The sequence below is a fragment of the Dendrobates tinctorius genome, unplaced genomic scaffold (genome assembly GCF_039654945.1).
Source record: "Dendrobates tinctorius isolate UK_male_01 unplaced genomic scaffold, ASM3965494v1 ptg000162l, whole genome shotgun sequence".
NCBI lineage: Eukaryota > Metazoa > Chordata > Amphibia > Anura > Dendrobatidae > Dendrobates > Dendrobates tinctorius.
Genome location: NW_027361829.1, coordinates 56,490,714 through 56,516,995, shown reverse-complemented (window position 1 = coordinate 56,516,995; position 26,282 = coordinate 56,490,714). Strand labels below are relative to the sequence as shown.

General features: G+C 45.1%; 1 protein-coding gene across 2 annotated transcripts in view; it reads right to left on the bottom strand.

The window, feature by feature from the left end:
• Positions 1-26,282, bottom strand: part of STK17A (serine/threonine kinase 17a) — a 45,680-nt gene that overhangs the window by 1,951 nt on the left and 17,447 nt on the right. For both annotated transcript variants that reach the window (XM_073550031.1, XM_073550032.1), the window contains 5 exons: positions 16,961-17,173; positions 4,218-4,362; positions 1,222-1,348; positions 1,093-1,141; positions 811-987 (listed from right to left, as the gene is read on the bottom strand). In XM_073550031.1, coding sequence (XP_073406132.1) covers positions 811-987; positions 1,093-1,141; positions 1,222-1,348; positions 4,218-4,362; positions 16,961-17,173 — 711 coding nt within the window. The remainder of the gene's footprint in view (positions 1-810; positions 988-1,092; positions 1,142-1,221; positions 1,349-4,217; positions 4,363-16,960; positions 17,174-26,282) is intronic.

Genomic DNA, 26,282 nt, shown 5'->3' with positions numbered 1-26,282 from the left:
GTGAGGTAAAATATTTCACTGATTGATTTTAAACAATATTTTACCACATAAAATGTATCCTCGGCGATCTCTTACTGTAATGTCAGTATTGTCTTTTGCTTCCTCCCCTGCCCAGGAGCTGTGGATGTTCTGTACAGGGTCAGAGCACAGGCAGGAGACAGCTCAAACGGGAGAGCACATGAGTGGAGAACACAGCACAGGAAGGAGAGACGCAGCAGACAAGGGGGATAGCACATGGGGTAGACAGTTCAAAGAGGAGAGCACAGATGGGAAGTCAGCACACGGGGAAAGAGTGGATAGGTGGGTGAGCACATGGCGGGGGGGGGGGGGATTGCAAAGCCTGCCCCCATCGTGACTTTATTACATACATATACACACACACATATACATACACACAAGGAAGTGAGAAAACATTCGCAAATCTGTCCTAAGTATTTTTTCCTTCTCCCTTGTGCTACATATAAAGGGGACCTATATTACATTGAGACAAGCTATGTCATACTACTAACCATAGCCCACCACCTCCTTGAATTTAACTGTTCAAAATTATATTGTCCGTTTCATTCCACTAATCTGCGGAGCTACCGTCCCATGATAATATGGGTGCCTCGTCCTATAAATCCACCAATGATGTCATGCTTAAAGAAGCAACACCCGGCTGGACAAGCTAGTACTAGACACGCACAGGAAGCAAGTCAGAGTATGTAGTCAGCAGTTCATCCACGAGCTGAGAGCATCGACAGGAAGCAGCAGATAAGCCAAGGAAACGTGAGGCCCAAAGAGCCATTACAGAGATGGATGACCACTTACTCAGGCTCCCGCACTAGAAGGGCTTTCATGAAGTTAACTGCAGGTTCTGAGACTCCTTCAAAGTCTTCGGTGTAACTGATGTTCAGCTGGGAAATGTTCAGGAAAGTATGTTGTTTGTCATCACCAAGGAAAGGGGACGTACCAGTCAGCATTACGTATGCCAACACACCAATGCTCCTGTCAGGGAGGGAAGAGACCATGAGGTCACATCACGTGGATGGGATTGTTCCCAATTGTGTCACTCAATCTGTGCCATATAGGGAGAACTGTATAACAACTTACCACATATCAGTCGCAGTGCTGATTGGCTCATAACTCAGGATTTCAGGCGCTAGAAGAAAAGCGAAGGATACAATTACTCCACCGCATCTTCACGCAATGCCAAGCAAGGACATTCTACTGGACTCTTACCAACATATTCCGGGGTCCCCATGATCTCTCGCAATTCTTCATTGTCATTGACTATTCTAGACAGGCCAAAGTCCACTATTTTTATGTCACCTAGTGGACAGTCACTGGTCAGCAAGATGTTTTGTGGCTATATGTGAGAAGGAAAAAAATAAAATGTGATTGTCATTCTACATTTGATGAAAATTTTCTTCTACAGTCAGAAGTAATCCCTGGATCAACAAGCCATATCCAATAAAAGCAAAAACTGGCCACTTTTGACCTGCCATTTCTTAAAAGGCTTGTCTGCCATGGACCAAAGTGGACAATTGTTTCTCTTATTTGTAATCCTCCATACAGTTCGAGAGATATGGCACTACTTTGCATAATAACCTTGTGTGCACTCCCCCCTTGATAAACCATAAAAACTAGTACTTAATAAAAAGGTCCATATCGCTGGAAGTGTAGGAGGATAAAAAAAAAAACTGAATACTGAGGGGAGCAGCAGGAGTGGACACTGGACATGGTGACAGGTCTTCTTGCACCCCTTAGTGACAGCCAATTTTTACAAATCTGACCAGTCAGTTTATGAGTTTACAGCTGTGGAACGCTTCAACGGATCCCACTGAATCGGAGACTGTTTTTTGTGACATACTGTACTTCACGTTAGTGGTAAAATATCTTCGATATACAATAATTTGCAATTTTCAAACTTAATTTTTGTGCCCTTAAATCAGAGTGGTGTCACAATAGTTAATAAATAACATTTCTTCTCACATCAACTTTACCTCAGCACAATTTTGGAAACAATTTGTTAAGATGTCATAAGGGTTAAACTTTGACCAGCGATTTCTCATTTTTCCAACAAAATTTACAAAACCATTTTTTTTTTCTTCTAGGGACCACCTCACGCTTGGAGGTCAATATAACAGAAAATACCTAAAAGTGACACCATTCTAAAAACTGCACCCCTCAAGGTGCGTAAAACCATTCAAGAAGTTTATTAACCCTTTAGGTGCTTCACGAGAACTAAAGCAATGTGGAAGAAAAAAAATGAAATTTTTCTTTAAACAAAAAATTTACTTTGGAACCAAATTTTTTTTTTATTTTCACAAGGGTATCAGGAGAAAATGGACCACAAAATTTGTTGTGCAATTGGTCCCGAGTATGCGGATATCCCATATGTGGGGGACAGCCACTGGGTGCATGGCAGAGCTCAGAAGGGAGGGAGCACCATTTGACTTTTTGAATGCAAAATTGTCTGGAATCAATGCTGGCGCAATGAAAGGGTCTATCACAGTGATCAAAATGAACCAATAGGAATAATTTCCTACTGTTGCAGGGTGTCGGCTGGCCAAACTCTGCGGGCGCACTGCGCATGTGCCCGCCATTTTCTTCCCCGAAGATGACACTGGCGGCAGGGGGACGCGGAGAGAACAAAGGTACTGGGGGGAGGAAACGGGGGACCCCATTTCTTTCTCCTCTGATGTGCGATTACATCAGAGGAGAGAGAAATTCAATGTGAAATCTGACTTTTTGCTGCCGCCGTTATTCCGTGAACGGAGATCGCATCATAAAAACTGATGCAAATCATGTTCTCTAGGGTCTCCGCTACACCCGGTAGAAATGCCGATTCTGGGAGGGGGCGCTATACACTTGTTTCTCAGCGCCATTAAAAAGTGGCGCTGAGGCATAAGTACCCTTAACTGCAGCCGTTAAAAGGTGTATCAGCGGTCGTTAAGGGGTTAAAGGGTAACTGTACATCAAGCAACTTTCCAGAATAAACGGTCCCGTTTGCGTGCATGACAAATAAAACTTTTTCCGTCGTAGGACTTGTGTCCTGCATTTTAAACCAATTTTTCCCCTCGGCACGATCTAATTTGCAATCCCCTCTGAGCTAGCACAAGACAAGCTGCTATAAACTGTGCTATACGGAGAGACAAGCAGCAGCGGTGATCAGTGTAGATGCGAATCCAGCACTGGAGTGCAGAAATTTTTCTGATAAGATATATTACAAAGTTTCTAATATTTATTTTCAAGTACTACTGATTTATGCAAAGTTTGATTAAAGTATTTTTCCTACTCCTTTATATAAAAGTCTGTATATATTCAATCTTAGGAAATCTAATGAAGGCAGATTGCACTATCCACGTTTCCTCACTATATTGTGTCCCACACACGTGAGTCACTGGTAAGCTGAGCCTTCTCCATCACAAAGGACTGCACCCCGGCAATTACAGCACCGGCTCTGCAGTTGCGTCACAAAATTAATAGCAGGCAGACTAGTAGTTTTCTACATGACTAAGCATTCTGATCTTATCATTTATAAGACATTTCCTACAAAGTCTGTCACAGGGAGCAGCTCATTTTACTACAATAGGCAGCCACAAGGTACATTCAGTAAGTAACTAAACACATTATAAGGCCTATGAGCCCTGCACATGGCACTTAGGCGTAAGGCAACTTTTCCCGCAGCAGATATACTTTATGAACATCATAGTGCCTGCTATAGGATTCACTCACTTCAATGGTCCAAATTGGGCAGTTTCCTTAAAGGCCACGAGGATCAATGTGTCCAGTAAAGTATTAATGTATTTTGTGCTGATTGCACACAGCGCCAGGTTACACAATTGGAAAGTGATCTGTCTAATCAGCAGTTGCCGTCACGCTGGAATGAACTCTGCAGACATCGGATCAATCACTGATGCTCCATTTCCCCTACTTTGAGGAAAACGTCAGCACCTATGGCTGTAAAATTCAGACAGACAAGACCCGCTTTCCTAAACAGTCCCTTATTAACCATATATGAATAATCTAGAGATTGAGTGTACTAAAGTATAATGCATTTATATATATCTCCATTGTGTGGAATAAAGCTATCTATATAAAAGAGGGAAATCCTAAGCTGACCTTCGCTGGCATCAATATGCCCCAATGACTCAAGTAACCGAAGGCTCAGAAGAACCAGTGACCGGAAAAAGCAGAGGATGTAGAAAGCCTATCTATTGACTCGTGCTTACCTTCAGGTCAAGATGGACCACATTGTGTCTGTGGAGAAAGGAAACTCCTTTCAAGATCTGCCTCATGAGCCTCTGGACATCTTTCTCTTTGAAGGCCTCTTCCCTTTCTGCTACACACTGGTTGAAGATTTCACCGCCAGCAGCACTAAAGAACAGAAAGAATAGTCACATGTGTGCGAGAAACCCGAATGGCCAGAATTATAACAGATCAAGCAAACCATGGCCCAGAGAGTCTACGCCAAGTGCTCCTAGCTCAAATCCATCAACGTCCCCCTAAGGCTTTACTCATACACTACACAAGGACAGCGCCATTATGCCATGGCTAGTGTTGAGCGATACCATCCGATACCGTGAAGTATCGGATCGGACCAATACCCAAAAAGTATTGGTATTGCCGATACCGGAAACCCCATTCAAGTCAATGGGACAGAAATATCAAAATTAAAAAAACCCTTTCTTTACTTGTACATCCAGCCGGGGGCTGTATGTGTAGGCATCGTCCAATGGGACTACAAGTCCCATCGGGCTATGCCTGCTACAATGACAGTGATTGACACATTAGCCAATGATGGGACAGTAGTAGTCCCATCATCCGGCTAATGTGTTGAATGTAAAAACACACCATACATACTACATTCATACATCACACATACTACATACTTCATATATACTACATTCATACAACATACATACATATAGACACACAGTACATATAACAGAGTACATACTCACCATCACTTGTCACTTTGATCCCCGAAGCCAGTGTCATCTTTAAAAAATATTAAAATAACAAACAACCGATATACTCCCTGATCCGCAGAAATCCACGAGTGTCCCACGACGATCTCCCATGGAGAACAGCAGCATCAGCTGACGCCACCGCTCTCTAGGGGCCCCAGGAATACAATGACGGGAGGTAGGTATCCTTCTGCACTGTATTCCTCCGCCACTGTAAAAAAATAGTCCCAAGTCTCACTTTTGGCATTGCTGTGTGAGAAAGTTCCCACGCAGCTTTTGCCATAAAGTGAGACCAGTGAACTATAGTAACCTCTCAGTGATGCACTGCAGGAGATCGTCGTGGGACACTCGTGGATTTCTGCAGATCAGGGAGTATATCGCTTGTTATTTTAATATTTTTTAAAGATGACACTGGCTTCGGGGATCAAAGTGACAAGTGATGGTGAGTATGTACTCTATGCTATATGTACGTATTGTATGAATGTTGATGTATGCATGTATGTATGCTTTTTTTTTTTTTTTTTTACATTCAACACATTAGCCGGATGATGGGACTACTACTGTCCCATCATTTGCTAATGTGTCAATCACTGTCATTGTAGCAGGCATAGCCCGATGGGACTTGTAGTCCCATCGGACGATGCCTAGTGCACACACACACACACACACACACACAACCCCCGGCAGGCCCGCACAGACCCCGCATCATGATGACATCATTTCAGCAGCCAATCACAGCCACAACACTGGCTCATTGCATTATGGGAACTTCCGATTCCGGTATCCGATATTGTAAAAATATCGGTACTCGGTATCGTAATTCCGATACTGAAAATATCGGGTATCGGCCGATATTCGCTGTATCGGAATGCTCAACACTAGCCATGGCATATAACCTACATGGCCACTCACATGATGGATTTATTAGGGTATATTTCCAAAGTCAGTAAACGCTGCAGATTGGACGCTGTGTACAGCCACAGCGTCCAAATGTTACAGCATAGTGAAGGGGATTTTATGAAATCCCATCTCCACTATGCATGCAGGGAAGTCTCCAGCTTCCCTGTGTAAACAAACATGCGGCAGGTCTTTCCAGACCAAAGCATGGTCTATTTATCTTGTGGCGCCATCAATATGAACACCTAATCAGAGCACCACATGAAGACCCCCCCCCCCCCCAGGCCACCCCAGAGCACGGGCTTATCATTAACTCAAAACTGAAAATAAAGATTAAACAACAACCACAAGCCGGATTTCATCAACCCAGGTATCATTTTAATCAGTAGAACGGCGCCAACCTGACACTGTGTGTACGTTACTGTGCACAATCCTGATGTCAGGTTCCCTTTAAGGCTGGTGCAGACCTACAAAGTGATAAATGCATAGAACTGGTGAAACAAATGAGTTATTATGCGCTGGAGTAGTTTGTCCAAATGAAGTTTAATATTTCAAAACGCATTGACAAATAAAACCAGCTGAAATTGGATTGGCATCCTTCATTTTTCCTTCAGGGCAGTGCAGAATAAACCATTTGTTTCTCCAGTTCTATGAACGGCTGATTAGCACTCCAGAAAAGAAGATGAGGTTGAGAGGCCTTCCATTCTAGTAGATTCGAGTTGTGAAGTGTGTTGTAGTTTCTGCACGGTCTGCTCCCCTCTGCAGTGCCGAATGGGTAAGGAAGGGACCTCCATTCTGCCGACAGGTGAAGTCACATTGATCAGTTATTTGTGGCAAAAACATTTGATATGCCAGTCTCAGATGGCAATACACCTTTACTTGTTTTGGATCCATCGCTGCCTTAGTCTTCCTTGCCCGACAGCCCTGGCTTGACAAAAGCCAGAGGAGAACGAAGACACTCGGAAATCAATAAGTGAGACAGTACACTGAACTACCGTAATTAACCAGGCATCTCATTAGCAGATCTTACAAAGGAAAATTCATGGTCAAACAGGTTTGGACACTAAAAGATACGAGTTAGGTCTCCCTACACGGTGCTGTGCTTGGTTTGAACAGTCATTTCGTGCTGACAGACTCCCTTTAATCTGACAACCACAGATTATGAAATGGTGTACTCTTCTAGAACACAGTTAATTGAATATTACACAATTTATTATTAACAACTTACTGACCAACATGTCACACGTGTTGATCACCACCTTCATGTTGTAACCCTCCCCCCTACAGTTGTAGCAGCCAGGAAACAGACAATTAGTTTAAGTATATAAAATGAAGAATAATGAGGATCATTCACCGATTGTCTGGAGATGGCTATGTAATGAACGCTCAGGATCCTAGGAGGGGTGCCGAGTGGAGAAGGTCTGCGGGACAGCCCTGCACACATGGAGCGGTGCCTCAGATCACACAATGGAGGAGGCCTGCAGCCATGCCACACTGAGCAGCTTGGGTAACGCTTACATCACCACTTGGCTGCTCTTCCCAGGGGCTAGTGAAGATGAAGTGTCCACGCTTACTGAATTACAATACAACTAACAGACAACTACTTCATTTCCAGCTTCTAAGTAAAAGCTCACATTGATGCAGGTTATCATTTTACCCCATTGTGGATACTATATCCATAGGGCTGCAGGAGGCAGACACGACCTCGGCCCCGTCTACCTTCAGAAATCATACACTTATGTCTTAGGCGGACCTGGAGTTTTTCCCCTCACATTACAGAAATTGCTGGAATGTCTGGACTTTCTGTACTTTATATGGAGCAAAAACTAATGCACTTAGTCATCGAGTATTCAGGGACCTCAAGGATGACATTAGTCCTCATCAAGGCAACACAATCTAATTCCACTGATACGCACGAAAACCAGGGTCACTTTCATAGGAAGATAATGAACATGGGGATATCATGCAAATTCCCTGAAGAGACCCTTAAGGTCTCAAAATTTAACACGAGGAGTAGAATAGGACTGAAAGGGTGTGCACCGTGCCGGTGAGCAATATTGTACCGTACAACGTCCTTGGGCAGAATGGTGCCGTTCCCAAAGAGGCCACATTCTCTGCATGTGATTGCAGCCTGCACAGCTCTCTTCATCCGCTTAAAAAAAAAGAAAATTTACAGATTCTGTACACAGCAGATGGGTCGCTTCCACCATGAAAGTACAGGTCTGATTTCCTACTGCTAGGCACTACAAGGTAGCAGTCACATTGGTTGTCATTAAGCTAAAGGCCCCGTCACACTAAGCGACTCACCAGCGATCTCGACACCGATATGAAGGTGTCAGGATCGCTGGTAAGTCGCTATGTGATCGCAGGTGAGCTGTCACACAGACAGCTTCACCAGCGATCAGCACAGCGATGCCGAGCGCCCGGCATCGCTGGCTATCGCTGTAGAAAATAGAATCAAAATAAAAAATATAGATATTCTCACCTTCCGACGTCCCGTTCAGCCATCCTGCCTCTCTCCACGCTCCGGTCCCAGTGATCCTTTGCACGAATGACCGCGAGATGTCACGGTCTCGCGGGATAACAAAGTCTCGCGGTCATTCATGCAAAGGATCACTGGGACCGGAGCGTGGAGAGAGGCAGGATGGCTGAACGGGACATCGGAAGGTGAGAATAACTATATTTATTTTTTTTTATTATTTTTTTTTACACCTGATCGCTGGTCTCCCGCCTGTCACACACAGCGATGCGTGCTGGCCAGCGGAAGACCAGCGACCAAAGAAATGTCCAGAGGTTTCTTGCAGCGATCAGCGATACCGGCAGGGGGGCCGCTCGCTGATCGCTGTCACACACAGCAATCTCGCTGGTGAGATCGCTGTTACGTCACAAAAGTTGTGACTCAGCAGCGATCTCGCTACCGAGATTGCTTAGTGAGACAGGGCCTTAAGACTACACAGTGACCTGCAATTACTTCCTATGGTGTCGCATCGCTACCTGTGACAGTAGAAAACACTTCCAAATGTGTTCATTTGTCAATCACTGATCACAAGCGGCACTCCGCTCACTTTCTAAAAGACAAGTCTGATGTGACTTGCAAGCAATATGGCTCCCCCCCCCCCAGTCACACAACAAAATTGCATCTCTAATAGTCTTGCCACAATAACACCAGAGAAATCTTTTCTTGGTTGCGGGACTTGCTAAGAGAACCATCACATGACACATGAATAGCCATTAACGTGCCCGGGGGAAGCGATTTACCACATTAACTAGAGTACCCATGAAGCCACCTACGTCTGTGTACGTGTCACATTTTATTGCCACACAAAAGGTAAATGAGTTTCTGGAAAATAGACGTATCAGGCCAAGTGTGCCTCATGTCACCATTTTATTATAGTTGGCAATCACCGTAGTCTTATGGCCATTGTACTCGGGGACTTTAGCAGGACGAAGGTGCTTGGCAGGCACAGATGTGCCGCCACATCACTATCACTGCAACTTATGTGCCGCCTTATGTCATTGTGCAACAGTCACGTCAGCAAAATAAATCTGTTCCATGACCGATGTGGCAGAAAGTCACGGTGCAACTTTGCCAAACTGCACTGAACGGTTGTCGCAGCCTGATGACTGGACTACAGCGGAGTCTCTGTCCAGTATCTGGAAACCTTATGATGGCACTAGTCAAGGATTTTGGACACAACTCAAGTGTAAAATACAGAGGAGCAACCCTTCCTGGTATAGAAAACACTAAAGGAAGTCATAAGCGGAACTTGTGTAACCTACTCTAACAAAAGTACGAGGTGTAGCCAACCAAGTATAAAAGACTCACTGATGGACCTCTTACTTAACGGCCTCATAAACCCAGAGGACCTTTACAGACAATATACCTTGTTTTAGGGTAGGGCATATAACTAGACAGGAAAGGCAAAGAAAAAAAGCAAAAACAACTACCCAAAAAGAGAAAAAAAAGTATACACCATCAATGAGCATGAAACTGTGAAGAAGGCAAGAGTGTGTTACCATTGGGTACTCTTTACCTGTTCCTTACAAAGGCGGGAATTTGTTATAAGTGGTGAATACATTTTATGCCATTCATATCTTAACACTGAAGTGGAAAAACCCACAAAGCAAAAAAAAAAAAAAAAAAAAAGGCATGGTGGTTCCGTGCAGCGCTGGGGACCTGGGTGCTCTCAGTAAGAGAAACAAAATAGGAATCTTGTGGGTATAATACCTTTTAACGGCTAACAAATAATAGTGAATGTTGTTACAAAGCAAGCTTTCGGGACTGCTTACGTCCCTTCATCAGGCTGATATGACAAAATATTTGATTATGATTAAATATTTTGTCATATCAGCCTGACTATTATTCACTATTATTTGTTAGCCATTAAAAGGTATCATACCCACAAGATTCCTATTTTGTTTCTCTCACTGAGAGCACTTTATATATTTTTTTCTACTGGCTAACACGGTACCAAACCACTTTTTTCGTTTTACTAAAATAAATAAGAGACACCATATAGCAAAACAGAAACCTAGCAGCGTGACGTAGATCTGCACGCTTCCTTCCTATGGCCACCATCATTACCACTTGAATAATGACCTAAAGGGTAAATCTTTCGAGTGCCAGTGAGACTGCAGTCTTGACTGGTTAGTAGCCCCTTCCTCTACAAGTGACAGTTCCAGATGATCGAGGACTGTGGCACCTATAAGTTACATATGAATACATGGTGCTCCTGTACCACAATAATAATCAGCAGTGTGAAATCAATCCTGCTAGGATCATTAGTCTCCTGCTCCGGGCCACATCTTGCCATGTCTTATTGATGGGACAGGCAGAAGAATCTGGGGTCCTCGAGGGCACTTAACCACAGAAAAGCCCTTCAACCTTCAAAGCTATCTAGAGGGACAGCCATAGAAAGGAGCAGCTTACAGCGAAGTGGTGGGAAGAGTGATAAGACGGCCTGTCACACACAGCAGGCTGCACCACATTAACCTAATACCTTACAAAGAAGAGCAGATTAACATGACAGCTAACAGCGACATGCTGCTCAACAATGACACCCAACGCATGGTCATAGCGGCCATCACTGACGAGATCCTGACCGGAGCTTAGAGAGTTGTGCAGGACAGACGTGAGGAAAACCGATGCAGGAATGTAGTAAGTGCTCCATGGCAGATGACAAACCCCCAGGCAGATCGGACAACAGGTAGATCTGTTCCACAGCCAAAGAGGACATTTGCTGTGAAAATCCATGACAGACCTGACATGCTGGGGCATACAGTTCAATACATGGAGAAACCTGCAGCATGCTGACTTCTGCAAGAATTGGAATACAAGTTGCTGCAGATTTTTTTGCACAGAATCTGTCCTAAAAAGACAAATCTTAAGGAATATCTGTAAGAGTAGTACCATACAATAGCCAATACTCAGAAATCTCACGTACATGTAGCAGAAACTTAAATCCATTCTTTCCGAAATCTAGGGTAAAACTAACAAAACCATTAACAGACGACGAAAGACCTCTGCACTCTGCACGGATTAACCTCCAGAACAAAAGAAAACAAAAGGGAGCGTATAAAAGACATTTTGTTTCAACTTAGCCCCTTTGCTGGTACTGAAAATTCTACACGCAGATAATCTGCAGCACACACCAAACGTGTGAACCCTGCCCAAGGAGAAGCTGCAGCGGGGGATTTCAGGGCGAGTTGTGTGTTCCCAACACTTTTTAGTACAATTAGTGGATTGTGATTGTCAGGAGTTATTCTAACAGCAGGGACCATCCAATACCTTTCTTCCCCCTGAGAAGTGACACTTGTGAACATTGTTATATTGGTGGGAAATGAGACATTTCCTCATATTTCATAATGTACAATGTATTCTTCATCATCGGCTCTAAGTTTAGCCTGGGAAGCACAGTGTGAGAGCACTACAAGTACGAGAAGAGGAAAGGGTAATGGTGATCCAGAAAGCTGCACTATTCTGACCTTCGTATCTTCTGTGTCGAGGCCAAGCAGCGTTTCCCGAGAAGCCGGAGCCCACTGCAGTCCCAGAATCCACGTCCCCGAGATAGGGGGTAACTGACGTGCCAGTAAGCAGACAACATCAGCCACTGCGGGATGGCGTGAGAAGCCCACAGGGCCAGGCTGGAGCCGATTCTTGTTTTACAAACTGTTTGTGTTTGGTGCGTGAGGATTGGACACAAAGCCAAGGCACAAATACGGCCACAATGCAGCCTTTCTTCTACCGCTCACACAGAGGACAGCAGCTAATTGCCAGCTACTGCACAGGGCGAACATAGCAAGAGGATGGTCAAACCATCATTAACCCTAGAAACGATAATGATGGTCAGGAGGACATGTGGGGGGTCTGAATGCAAATGCGACAACGTGGACATTTACATACATGTATACACAGGCCAAGGCCATCACTGTATACGTTCCATATCAGCACAAAGCTTAATAAGCATCTTCCATTGATCTCGCGTTCCATAGTCATTTACATCCAGAGCTGCATTAATAATTCTGCTAATCACTATTGAGATCTGGAAAGCATTATGATTTTACATGTAAGTGAATGTAAATCCATCGAGGATACTTGTATATCACTGAACTCACAGGCGCGGCTGGGAGATCGCAGCTCAATACACGAGCAGAATTCTGGAAAGCAGCTGTGGATGTTAATGGAGGAAGGCCAGATCAGCACGGGGTAAGGAAAGTATATAGACAATAAGTATAGGATTGATTAGGTAGGGAGGAAACAACAACAAAAAACTAGAGTTTTCAGGTCTGAATATAGTTTCTGCGTTTATTGATAGCACATTGGCTGTGCTAAACTGCATGGTTTACAGCTAAGTACTAGACATCAGAAGATTTGTCATGTCACGCTGCAATTATACAACAAACCTCATTAAGATACAAGTTCGTCCAGTGTAGGAGAATAAGGGCCCCGTCACACATAGCGACTCACCAGCGATCCAGACAACGATATGGCCTTGTCAGGATCGCTGGTGTGTCGCTACATGATCGCTGGTGAGCTGCCAAACGGGCAAATCTCAGCAGCGATCAGGACAGCGACACGCGGGTAACAAGCGATGCAATTATCACCTGAGCAATACTAAGGAAATCCTGAAAACATGATCTGTTGTGGGCCTTGAGGACTGGAGTTGGGGAACCCTGTGTTAAGATACCAGCACGCTGGTGCAGAGAGCTGGTAACCAAGGTAAACATCGGGTTTCTAAGGTCGCTGAGAAGTGTCACACACAGCGATCTCGCTGGTGAGATCGCTGTTGCGTCACAAAACTTGTGACTCAGCAGCGATATCGCTAGCGAGATCGCTGTGTGTGACGGGGGCTTAATGCTGTGACGCAAAGTACCGTATGTGAAGGCTCTTTCTTGTTGGTACACGGGACCGTCCGCTGAGCGGATATACAAAATAAATATTTAGAGTTTGTGCACAAGTGGAGTATCTGCGGCAGATTTTTCTATACGGATGACAGCACGGTATAGTGCACCTCACTAGTGACAGACACCCTCACCTGAGCTCAGCCATCAGTCAGACCCTAGCCTATATTTCATAACCCGCACAGGAAAATTAGAGCTGTGCTGGAATTGGCTGTTAGGAGCTACAAGGGTAAAATCAGACAACTCAGGGCGATTTGCAGGTGGCTAGGAAAGAAAATGTACACTATACTCGTTGGCTTTCTTGGTCCCTCTGTCAGTCTTTCTACAATCTGACACCTCGTCCCATGTTAATCCTGCAACCTGTTACTACATATGACCAGATTATACATAGAAGGGCAGAAGGCCAAGCAAGCCATTTAGGTTCCTGCAAAGTTGAGCGTAGGGATTTATTTTCTCCCCCCCCCCCCTTTCAGGACTTGCCGATCTTAAGAGGGAGTACTCCGAAAGAGAAAAAAAAAAAAAAATTATACCGTCTTTGCCCTCAATCTATAAAGATGAGATATGCTCAGGGCACTTCTATTATCTTTAGAACACTTGTAAATCCGTGTGACAGCAGCAGCTCCTCACTGCCCCCTTCCTCTCCTGTCGGGGACAAGACATCACACCGCAGTGTGCAGCTTCCCCATGTGAGTAACAGCCAATCCAAGAGGGGGTATGGGAACACCCTCGTTCTCTGGGAGACTGGCTGATTACAGCAGTGTGCTGTTATGTTCCAGACAGGTAGGGTGAGCAGGAAGGAGCAGCTCCTGTCACGCAGCCCACTGATAAAAGCTACCTTTCTGAACCGAGATGAGAGGGCATTGCCTGCTCTCTGCTAGTAGCCCTGCAGTGAAGGAGTCATTATCAGGGGGCTGGCTACTACTAGAAACCGGTTGGAGGTGGTCAGGTCAGTACTCTTCTCAGGCTGGCTGTTACTCACAGGGGAGAGCTGCACATTGGTGTGTGATGTATTGTCCCAGATGGGAGGGAGGAGCAGCTCCTGTCACACTGAATTATAGAAGTGTTAAAAAGATAATTAAAGTGCACTGGAGATCTCATCTTTATAGTTTATGAGGGCAGGGACAGTACAAAAATATTTAATCTCCCTGGAGTATTCATTTAAAGCGGTTGTCCACTTATGAAAATTTTTTCCCTACTTAAATACATGTATGTTTGGATAAAATAGCTTTTGTAGTTGGGTTTCATTAAAAAGGTTACCTTCTGTGTTGCACTGTCTATTGCAGGCTGTAGAATGAGTTACCGGTAATTGGGAATCTGTCAGTGAGCTCGTTCATGGGAGAGCTTCTAACTTTATTCTGTATTTCTGAGCTCCTTTCAGCTGATGTATTACCTCAGACCCACATTAAAGTTGAATGTGCAGGGAAGAAAAAAAAAAAAAAAAAAAAAAAATCGTACAAAAGCCAAACTGCAAAATATGCAATGAAATTAAAGGGGTTGTCCGGGCTTTTCACATAATCTCAGTACATATCTGGGCTGCAGAATTATGGCAATAAGTAATTTACTTTGTCAATAGTTTACACGGTTTTCAAGATATTCTGAACAGAACGTCCAAGGGGGGGGGGGGGGGGGGGTGTTATGGCATTGAACTAGTTGTAACCTCCTACTCTACTCCAAACATGCCCTCTATAGCAACAACCCCACCCGCCATAGCTACAGGCCCTCCCCGTCCACATGAAGCAGCCCTCATCACACAGTAACGAATTCTTCCCCTCCAGCAGGCTCAGTGCAGAGAGCTGCTCCTCCCCCAGACACACACTGAACAGTGATCTATGGAAAGTGAAACTAGTGAGGAGTGAAAATAGTCCTGTATTCTGGGCCACTCCATGATTACAATACATAACTCATTACCAGTAATTCCTTCCCTCACTGTCCCAGGCTGCTGGCAGCAGTGAGAACAGACAGTGTGATGGCCAGTGATGGGGGTCTGCAGCTTCTAATCTGCACAGGGGATGGCAGTCACTGATGTAATCTATTGTGTAACAGCCTCTGCTGTGTGAATGAGACAGCTCTGTCACTGATGTCTTCACACAGCAGCAGATTTGGTGCAGTATGTGTGAGCACTGTGTCTCTAATGACGCAAATACTGATGGGAGCAGCCTGTCCAATCAGCAGCTGTAACAGTGTGAAGTGTATGTAAGTTTTGTGCTGCTTTCACAAATACAGGATCACTGCTGTGTTCTTTCTAATGCTTGAATAATGATAAAGATGAGTGCTGGTGCAGTTTACTGCCAGCCAATGAGTGGGCAGTGGGTGATGCTGGTCACTGGAGCTTGCTGGGAGTTTGGTGGAGCTTCGCACATACACTGCACCAAATCTGCTGCTGTGTGAAGACTTCAGTGACAGAGCTGTCTCATTCACACAGCAGAGGCTTTGTCACACAACAGATTACATCAGTGACTGCCATCCCCTGTGCAGATTAGAAGCTGCAGACCCCCCATCACTGGCCATCACACAGTCTGTTCTCACTGCTGCCAGCAGCCTTGAACAGTGAGGGAAGGAATTACTGATAATGAGTTATGTATTGTAATCATGGCGTGTCCCAGAATACAGGATGATTTTCACTCCTCACTAGATTCACTTTCCATAGATAACTGTTCAGTGTGTGTTTGAGGGAGGAGCAGCTGTTCTCTGCACTGAGGCTGCTAGAGGGGGAGGATTTGTTACTGTGTGACGAGGGCTGCTTCATGTGGACGGGGAGGGCCTGTAGCTATGGAGGGTGGGCATGTTTGGAGTAGAGTAGGAGGTTACGACAAGTTCTCATTTCAATGCCATAACACCCCCCCCTTGGACGTTCTGTTCAGAATATCTAGAAAACCGTGCAAACTAGTGACAGAAAGCAAATTACTTATTGTCATAATTCTGCAGCCCAGATATGTACTGAGATTATGTGAAAAGCCCGGACTACCCTTTTAACTCACAAAAATAAATCAAGTATTTGGGGCTAAAAATTAAGTATACATAGAAAAAAAAATGTCCACAGCGAAACAACCCCTTTAACCTGCAGCAAAGACTCTAAGGTGTGCTGTGACTTTTCACTGAAGTCTGTTGGTAAACCTGTAAAGCACACGTCAATTTCCAAGCAGATTTTTCTTGCACCAAGTGTGAACATATCCAATAACTGAACTCTTCCCAATATCGTGAAGCTAGCATGTCGCACCTACAGAATAGACAGTTTCAGGTCTTACTGCCTATGAGTCCTGGGTGAGGCTGATGCAAAGTACAATTTTACACATGTATTTTATCACCAGTACGTCACATATCTGGGCACAAACACAATGTCGGACGGCAGCTTAGTGAAGGATGCACATGGGCCTTGGAGAAAAAGCTTTACCATTACCGACCAATGATCCAATGACTGATTACATATACTGTACAAGTCCTAGAAAGTATAGAAACTTCAAGTATTCATTAAAAATAGCAAAGTAGTATAGTAAGGAATTAGCCATCCACTGGTAGGCAATAGCTAACAATATGTAGTACCTAAGCCCCCGTCGCAGCCATTATCCTTATGCCACTGCTGATGAATGCAGTGTGAACCAGAGAAATGGCATTATCCTTATGCCACTGCTGATGAGCGCAGAGTGCCCAAGTCTCTATACAGTCTGGCTATATAGGACTGCTCTGATGAACATTAATGCTTTACTTACTATTCTAAGACGAGGATCACTTCAGTTGCCGTTTCATACACTTCGTGCAGCTTGATGACCCAAGGGTTGTCTTTAGCCAGCTCCAAGACTGCAATCTCATGCAGGATTTCCATACGACAGTCCTGGCCCTTTCTCCGCTTTCTCATAATCTTTGCTGCAAACTCTTTCTCTGTTTCTTTTTCTATACATTTTCGAACCACAGCAAATTTTCCCCTAAAAAGGACAGAAATAAAATATTGGTTTAAACAATTTGTATGTTTCTTTTTAATGATGTACAGCGAAGCCCCTCTAAAGTACAAAGCTACATTCAACCACAAAATATTCCACGTTCTTTAGTCAAGTACAGATATACGTGAGCCTTTAGTTTGCCAATATTCTTGGGACTGCGTCTTCACCTACCTTCAAATTATTCTGAAATCGGCAGTACTCATCATTAAAAGACATTATGGGGTAGATTTATTAAAGGGATCCAATTATGTCCCCAAAATCTATTAACCTGTAGATATGGGGTTAATCTACAGGTTAATGGTGTTTTGAAGCTGCTTGGCCACTGCACTTAAAGCTGGCTACCGGGAGGAAATGAACTCTATTCTTCCCAGCACCCTCCGGCTCTCAGTCATATTCAGTCACCGCTCAGTATACTGTGAGTGGTTGCTGTAAGCACGCCCCGGCACTGACTGATTGCTGACTGAGCACTAATGCACTGCAGAGAGCGGTCATTCAATATCCTGGGGAATGCTTATAGCCACTGCACACTGTATGCAGAAAGGTGACTGTAGCTGCATCGACCGCACCTCTGACTGAAAGCCAGAGGAGAAATATAGTTAATTTCCTCCTAGTAGTTGAGCTTTCAGTACAGCAGCTGCATATCTTTAGAATACTATTAACCTGCAGACGTGTCAACACACACATGCACACACACTAATCTGCATACAATCCCAGGTTCAAACGATGTTACGCTAATGAGTATGGGGGCCTTAAACATTTCCACCCCAGTGCTGGTTTCACAGCTATACTGCTCAGAATTAATGTAATAGGCATTAATGTAATAGGCATGCTATACAGAGAGGGGAGCAGGAACTTCTATTCTCTAACTTCTCTATTCTCTGTATGGGCAGCATCATACCAGTTAGCTTCCTCCCACAAAGGGAAAACGGACAGTGAGAGATGGAGAGTGCAAGTCACATAATGGCCAGAAACCATGATGGCTGCAGCTCTCCCTTCCTCTGGATGTCTGGATTTGTCCGACAGAGGGGAGAGTGAAGCAGCCATTGAGTGGCAGAATATCACTTGATTTCTGGGAGAGCAAGTACCGAAACCGCTGGAATGGCGCCGGCATCGGAGGGGAGTATAGGTGTTATTTCATTTTTGAACATAGGGATTCAGAAGGGGTTGTCCTTGGACAACACCTTTCAAAGCGGTTTAAAATCTGCAGTAAATCAATTTTTTCAGTTTTTATGCAGTGTTTTCTCTGCCACCGGACACATTTTTGAAGCAGAAATTTCTGCAGCAGATACTTACTGTTATTCTAGTACCTCATTTTAATGCCACATGGTAGGAAGAGCTTCCAACTGAATTAAAAAGAAGCTGAGAACTATGCCCAACGCTGGCACACTTCACCCCTTGACTACAATGGCATCTTTTTATCACATAAGTGTTAGGCAGCCATTTTGAAAAGCTTATGATGAGTAGACTAGGATTTTACTTCCTCCTATTTTACTGAGTTCTGCTGAATGTAACCCCAATAGTCTACTATGGTATCCCAGACCTGGTTCTGTTGCATACCGACAGAAGGCAGCTAGGAGGCTAATAGAGCACTAGGCCGTGGCCATGCTTTCCCAGGGTACGTGCTGAACGAACTGTGCAGCAGCCATGTCTCCCTATAAGAGGACACGGAGGAGCAGCCATTACCTCCCTACAACAGAAGGCTATACACTCGGACATAAAGAACAAATCGCTAAAAATAAATCCTGAAATAAAAAAAAAAAAAAAAAGAAAAAAGGGTTCAACCATCCTACAAGAAGAGCTGAAGTGATCCATGGTGTATGGGACAGGTCAGTTCCCGGATGCATGGAATGTAAACCCGCTTTTGTCCTGCACATTGCTGTGGCATGAAGTCACGCCGGCCTCAGCAGCATTGTACACTGACCTACTTTCTAGGCAAACACTGATTAGCACATTGCATGCCTGAGAGGAGGACGCACACTGCTAAACTATAAAGCCATCTGGTTGCCAAGTTCTCCAGACTACTGAAGCTTTTCATATCCAGACATAGGAGTCAAGGCAATAGAAAAACTCACAGGCACCTTTACAGCTTCCAATGTCAGCCGGGCACCCTCATGATCATGAGAGGCAGGATGCTACTCCTTTCATGTCCAGCAAGGTCACTGCGCTATTAAAAAAAAGTTTTTTGTTTTTTTTTTCCTTCGTCCCATGCTCTATATCACACTATGGTTGCAAGCCAGCTTAGGAGTTTTACCTAAGCTTAGCTTGATCGTCCTCCCTCATGCTTTACACTGCAGGGCTGCCTGTTCAGACTGACTGCTGTGCATAGGTTATAGTTTGAACAAGCTTGAATTAATCAAATTGGCTTCCTAACCATCAACAAGCAAATAAAGAATTGCACAGTAAATGAATATCAGATCCAGAGCACACTGTAAGGAGTCTTCAAAGAAAAAGATGTGAGAAGTCCAAAAATCCTGTATGGAGGTAGTGCTTCCTGGAAACAGACCCAACTCACCTTCCTGTCGTTGCCATGTAAAGCCCCCTTTACATTTAGCGATGCACCAGTGATCCCGACAACGATAGGACCCGGTCAGGATCGCTGGTGCATCGCTAAATGGTCGTTAGTGATCTGCTACACAGGCAGATCTCACAGCGATGCAGCAGCGGTCATTACTTAACTTTCAGACACGGCAATCCTGACGTCCTCCCACCCACGTCCACGCGTCGCTCGTCGGCGCCAGCAGGAAGCGCCCGACGAGAAATGGAACTGGACGATCTCGCGCAACCAGCGACAGACAGCGGGGGAGCCGGTCGGAGGTATCACACATAGCAATATCGCTGCTGCGTCACAAAATCGGTGACGCGCTAGCGATATCGCTATGTGTAAAGGCCCCTTAAGGCCATGTTCACACTGGTGTCATGAATTCTGTCACCATACAGCTGTGTCTTGTCTAACATCAGCTGGATTCAAATTACACGCTGCTTCAGAGGTGCACGATAGGAATGCAGGCTGAGCTAGTTTATACTTTTTCTTCAATGAATCCCTATGGCGAAAGCATATTGTCGCATGAGTGTATGCACCTGATAATAGTTACTGCTCAGAATATTATTACATGAGTGTATGCATCGGACAACGGCTACTGCTCAGATTATCACATGAGTGTATGCACCCGACAATACCTACTGCTCAGAATATTATCACACGAGTGTATGCACCTGACAATACCTACTGCTTAGATTATCACATGAGTGTATGCACCTGACAATACCTACTGCTCAGATTATCACATGAGTGTATGCACCCGACAATACCTACTGCTCAGATTATCACGAGTGTATACACCCGACAATACCTACAGCTCAGAATATTATCACATGAGTGTATGCACCCGACAATACCTACTGCTCAGAATATTATCACATGAGTGTATGCACCCGACAATACCTACTGCTCAGATTATCACATGAGTGTATGCACCCGACAATACCTACTGCTCAGATTATCACGAGTGTATGCACCTGACAATACCTACTGCTCAGAATATTATCACATGAGTGTATGCACCTGACAATACCTACTGCTCAGAATATTATCACATGAGTGTATGCACCCGACAATACCTACTGCTCAGATTATCACATGTGTATGCACCCGACAATACCTACTGCTCAGATTATCACATGAGTGTATGCACCCGACAATACCTACTGCTCAGATTATCACATGAGTGTATGCACCTGACAATACCTACTGCTCAGAATATTATCACATGAGTGTATGCACCTGACAATACCTACTGCTCAGATTATCACATGAGTGTATGCACCCGACAATACCTACTGCTTAGATTATCACATGAGTGTATGCACCTGACAATACCTACTGCTCAGAATATTATCACATGAGTGAATGCAACATACTGGGCACAAATGCAGAGTGCACTTACAAAGTGGACGTTCTTTCACTTGAGGCTAAACAAGGTGCAAATAAACAGTGGGGAAAATAAGTATTTGATACACTGCCTATTTTTCAAGTTCCTCCACCTACAAAGAATGGAAAGCGCTGTAATTTTTATCGTAGGTACACTTCAACTGTGATTGAAAATAAACGTAATTTTATTGCAGGAAATAAGTATTTGATCACCTACAACCAGCAAGAATTCTGTGTCTCACAGACCTGTTAGGAGGGCTTCTTAAAGAAAAACTACTCTGCACTCATTAGGCCTCTTTCACACTTCAGTTTTTTACAATCAGTCACAATCCGCCAGGTTTTGAAAAAAAACGGACCCTCAATTTTCTTTTGAGGATCCGTTTTTTTTCCCCCATTGACTTCCATTAATGGCGAATTGTGACGGATTGCTGTCCGTTGCATCCGTTTTTTTTGAGGATCCGCCAAAAGTTGCTGTCCGTCACCATCCTCAAAGATTTCAAAACGGAGCTTGCAACGTTTTTCTCTCTGGCGGATCCTCCAGACACTGATTTAACCCGAAATTCTTCCTGGGTGCCGGACAAAAACAAATTCTCTCTCTCCCTCTGTAGATGTAGATCTCTCTCTCTCTCTCCCCCTCTGTAGATGTAGATCTCTCTCTCTCTCTCCCCCTCTGTAGATGTAGATCTCTCTCTCTCCCTCTGTAGATGTAGATCTCTCTCTCTCTCTCTCCCTCTGTAGATGTAGATCTCTCTCTCTCTCTCTCCCTCTGTAGATGTAGATCTCTCTCTCTCTCTCTCCCTCTGTAGATGTAGATCTCTCTCTCTCTCTCTCCCTCTGTAGATGTAGATCTCTCTCTCTCTCTCTCCCTCTGTAGATGTAGATCTCTCTCTCTCTCCCTCTGTAGATGTAGATCTCTCTCTCTCTCCCTCTGTAGATGTAGATCTCTCTCTCTCTCTCCCTCTGTAGATGTAGATCTCTCTCTCTCTCTCTCCCTCTGTAGATGTAGATCTCTCTCTCTCTCTCTCCCTCTGTAGATGTAGATCTCTCTCTCTCTCTCTCCCTCTGTAGATGTAGATCTCTCTCTCTCTCTCTCCCTCTGTAGATGTAGATCTCTCTCTCTCTCTCTCCCTCTGTAGATGTAGATCTCTCTCTCTCTCTCTCCCTCTGTAGATGTAGATCTCTCTCTCTCTCTCTCCCTCTGTAGATGTAGATCTCTCTCTCTCTCTCTCCCTCTGTAGATGTAGATCTCTCTCTCTCTCCCTCTGTAGATGTAGATCTCTCTCTCTCTCTCCCTCTGTAGATGTAGATCTCTCTCTCTCTCTCTCCCTCTGTAGATGTAGATCTCTCTCTCTCTCTCTCCCTCTGTAGATGTAGATCTCTCTCTCTCTCTCTCCCTCTGTAGATGTAGATCTCTCTCTCTCTCTCTCCCTCTGTAGATGTAGATCTCTCTCTCTCTCTCTCCCTCTGTAGATGTAGATCTCTCTCTCTCTCTCTCCCTCTGTAGATGTAGATCTCTCTCTCTCTCCCTCTGTAGATGTAGATCTCTCTCTCTCTCTCTCCCTCTGTAGATGTAGATCTCTCTCTCTCTCTCTCCCTCTGTAGATGTAGATCTCTCTCTCTCTCTCTCCCTCTGTAGATGTAGATCTCTCTCTCTCTCTCTCCCTCTGTAGATGTAGATCTCTCTCTCTCTCTCTCCCTCTGTAGATGTAGATCTCTCTCTCTCTCTCCCTCTGTAGATGTAGATCTCTCTCTCTCTCTCTCCCTCTGTAGATGTAGATCTCTCTCTCTCTCTCTCTCCCTCTGTAGATGTAGATCTCTCTCTCTCTCTCTCTCCCTCTGTAGATGTAGATCTCTCTCTCTCTCCCTCCCTCTGTAGATGTAGATCTCTCTCTCTCCCTCCCTCTGTAGATGTAGATCTCTCTCTCTCCCTCCCTCTGTAGATGTAGATCTCTCTCTCTCCCTCTGTAGATGTAGATCTCTCTCCCTCCCTCTGTAGATGTAGATCTCTCTCTCCCTCCCTCTGTAGATGTAGATCTCTCTCTCTCTCCCTCTGTAGATGTAGATCTCTCTCTCTCTCTCTCCCTCTGTAGATGTAGATCTCTCTCTCTCTCTCTCCCTCCCTCTGTAGATGTAGATCTCTCTCTCTCTCTCTCCCTCCCTCTGTAGATGTAGATCTCTCTCTCTCTCCCTCTGTAGATGTAGATCTCTCTCTCTCTCTCTCTCCCTCTGTAGATGTAGATCTCTCTCTCTCTCCCTCTGTAGATGTAGATCTCTCTCTCTCTCTCTCCCTCTGTAGATGTAGATCTCTCTCTCTCTCTCTCCCTCTGTAGATGTAGATCTCTCTCTCTCTCTCTCTCCCTCTGTAGATGTAGATCTCTCTCTCTCTCTCTCCCTCTGTAGATGTAGATCTCTCTCTCTCTCTCTCCCTCTGTAGATGTAGATCTCTCTCTCTCTCTCTCCCTCTGTAGATGTAGATCTCTCTCTCTCTCTCTCCCTCTGTAGATGTAGATCTCTCTCTCTCTCTCTCTCTGTAGATCTCTCTCTCTCTCTCTGTAGATCTCTCTCTCTCTCTCTCTGTAGATCTCTCTCTCTCTCTCTCTGTAGATCTCTCTCTCTCTCTGTAGATCTCTCTCTCTCTCTGTAGATCTCTCTCTCTCTCTGTAGATCTCTCTCTCTCTCTCTCTGTAGATCTCTCTCTCTCTCTCTCTGTAGATCTCTCTCTCTCTCTCTCTGTAGATCTCTCTCTCTCTCTCTCTGTAGATCTCTCTCTCTCTCTCTCTGTAGATCTCTCTCTCTCTCTCTCTGTAGATCTCTCTCTCTCTCTCTCTGTAGATCTCTCTCTCTCTCTCTCTGTAGATCTCTCTCTCTCTCTCTGTAGATCTCTCTCTCTCTCTCTGTAGATCTCTCTCTCTCTCTCTGTAGATCTCTCTCTCTCTCTGTAGATCTCTCTCTCTCTCTCTCTGTAGATCTCTCTCTCTCTCTCTGTAGATCTCTCTCTCTCTCTCTGTAGATCTCTCTCTCTCTCTCTGTAGATCTCTCTCTCTCTCTGTAGATCTCTCTCTCTCTCTGTAGATCTCTCTCTCTCTCTGTAGATCTCTCTCTCTCTCTGTAGATCTCTCTCTCTCTCTGTAGATCTCTCTCTCTCTCTCTCTGTAGATCTCTCTCTCTCTCTCTGTAGATCTCTCTCTCTCTGTAGATCTCTCTCTCTCTGTAGATCTCTCTCTCTCTGTAGATCTCTCTCTCTCTGTAGATCTCTCTCTCTCTCTCTGTAGATCTCTCTCTCTCTGTAGATCTCTCTCTCTCTGTAGATCTCTCTCTCTCTGTAGATCTCTCTCTCTCTCTCTGTAGATCTCTCTCTCTCTCTCTGTAGATCTCTCTCTCTCTGTAGATCTCTCTCTCTCTCTCTGTAGATCTCTCTCTCTCTCTCTGTAGATCTCTCTCTCTCTCTCTGTAGATCTCTCTCTCTCTCTCTGTAGATCTCTCTCTCTCTGGCCAGCGGTTCCTTTAAATTTCCTCATTTTCAGGATCCGTCTGAAAACGGATCCTGTGCCATCCGTTCACATCAGTTGATAACGGATCCGCTTCTCTGACTTTTTGGCGGATTTCAACTGATGCAAAAAACTGAAGTGTGAAAGAGGCCTTACCTGTTTTAAAGGAAACCTGTCACCCCATTTTTGGCCTATAAGCTGCGGCCACAGCCATCAGGGGCTTATCTACAGCATTCTGTAATGCTGTAGATAAGCCCCCTATGTAAAGGCCCTTTTACATTTAGCGATGCACCAGCGATCCGACGAGCGATCTGTCCCGGTCAGGATCGCTGGCGCATCGCTAAATGATCGCTAGTGAGCTTTCATACAGAAAGATCTCACAGCGATGCAGCAGCAACGCAGCGGACGATACTTACCTTTCACACACAGCGATCCAGACATCCTCCCGCGTCCACGCGTCGCTCGTCTCACACAGCAGGAAGCGCCCGACGAGAAATGGAGCCGCCCGTTCTCGCGCGATCAGCGATGGACAGCGGGGGAGCCGGTCGGAGGCAAATATCATACATAGCAATATCGCTATAACGTCACAAAATCAGTGACGTTTTAGCGATATTGCAAGCGATATCGCTATGTGTAAAACCCCCTTAACCTGAAAGAGAAGGGAAAAAGATTAAAAAAAAAAAAAAAAAAGTAAGATTATACTCACCCCGGCGTTCGGTCCGGTGGGTGTCGCTGTCCGGTCCGGCGCCTCCCATCTTCATAAAATGATGTCCTCCTTGGCTCCTGCGCAGGTGTACTTTATCTGCCCTGTTGAGGGCAGAACAGAGTACTGCAGTGCATAGGCGCCGGGACCTCTCTGACCTTTCCCGGCGCCTGCGCACTGCAGTACTCAACAAGGCAGATAAAGTACGCCTGCGCAGGAGCCGCGGCAGAAGCAAGGAGGACGACATCATCGTATGAAGATTGGAGGCGCCGGACCGGACCAAAACACCCACCGCACCCGACTCCGTCCCCCGATGAGTATAATACAACGTGTTTTTCTTCTCTTTCAGGTTTCATCGGGGGCTTAGCTACAACATTACAGAATGCAGTAGATAAGCCCCTGATGGCGTGGCCGCAGCTTATAGGCCAAAAATGGGGTGACAGATTCCCTTTAAATTGCACTCCTTACCTCACTAAAACACCCCTGTCCACACACTCAGTCACACTCCAACTTCACCATGGCCAGGACCAAAATGCTGTCTAAGGACACCAGGGAGAAAAGTTGTAGATCTGCATAAGGCTGTGATGGGCCACAGGACAATTGGCAGCAACAATTAGAAAATGGAAGACAGACAAGATGACTGTCAATCTTTCTCGAACATTACCGTTAGTAACACACAAGGCCGTTATGGATTAACTCTTTTCCGACATCGGGCGTAATAGTACATCGATGACAAACTCTCCCTGTTTGGTGTGGGCTCTGGCACTAAGCCTGCACCTTTTCGGGCACATGTAAGGCTAGTTTCACATTAGCGCTTTTGAGCGCAGCGACGGCCTGCGCACGGCCGCCGCTAAGCCCCGCCTCCGCCGGTAGCTCCGCCTACCGGCGCATGACGCTGCATGCGTCCCCTATCTTTATCACTGGGGGCGCAGGCCGTGCGCAGTATGCGTTTGGCGGCGCATGCGTCCTTTTCAC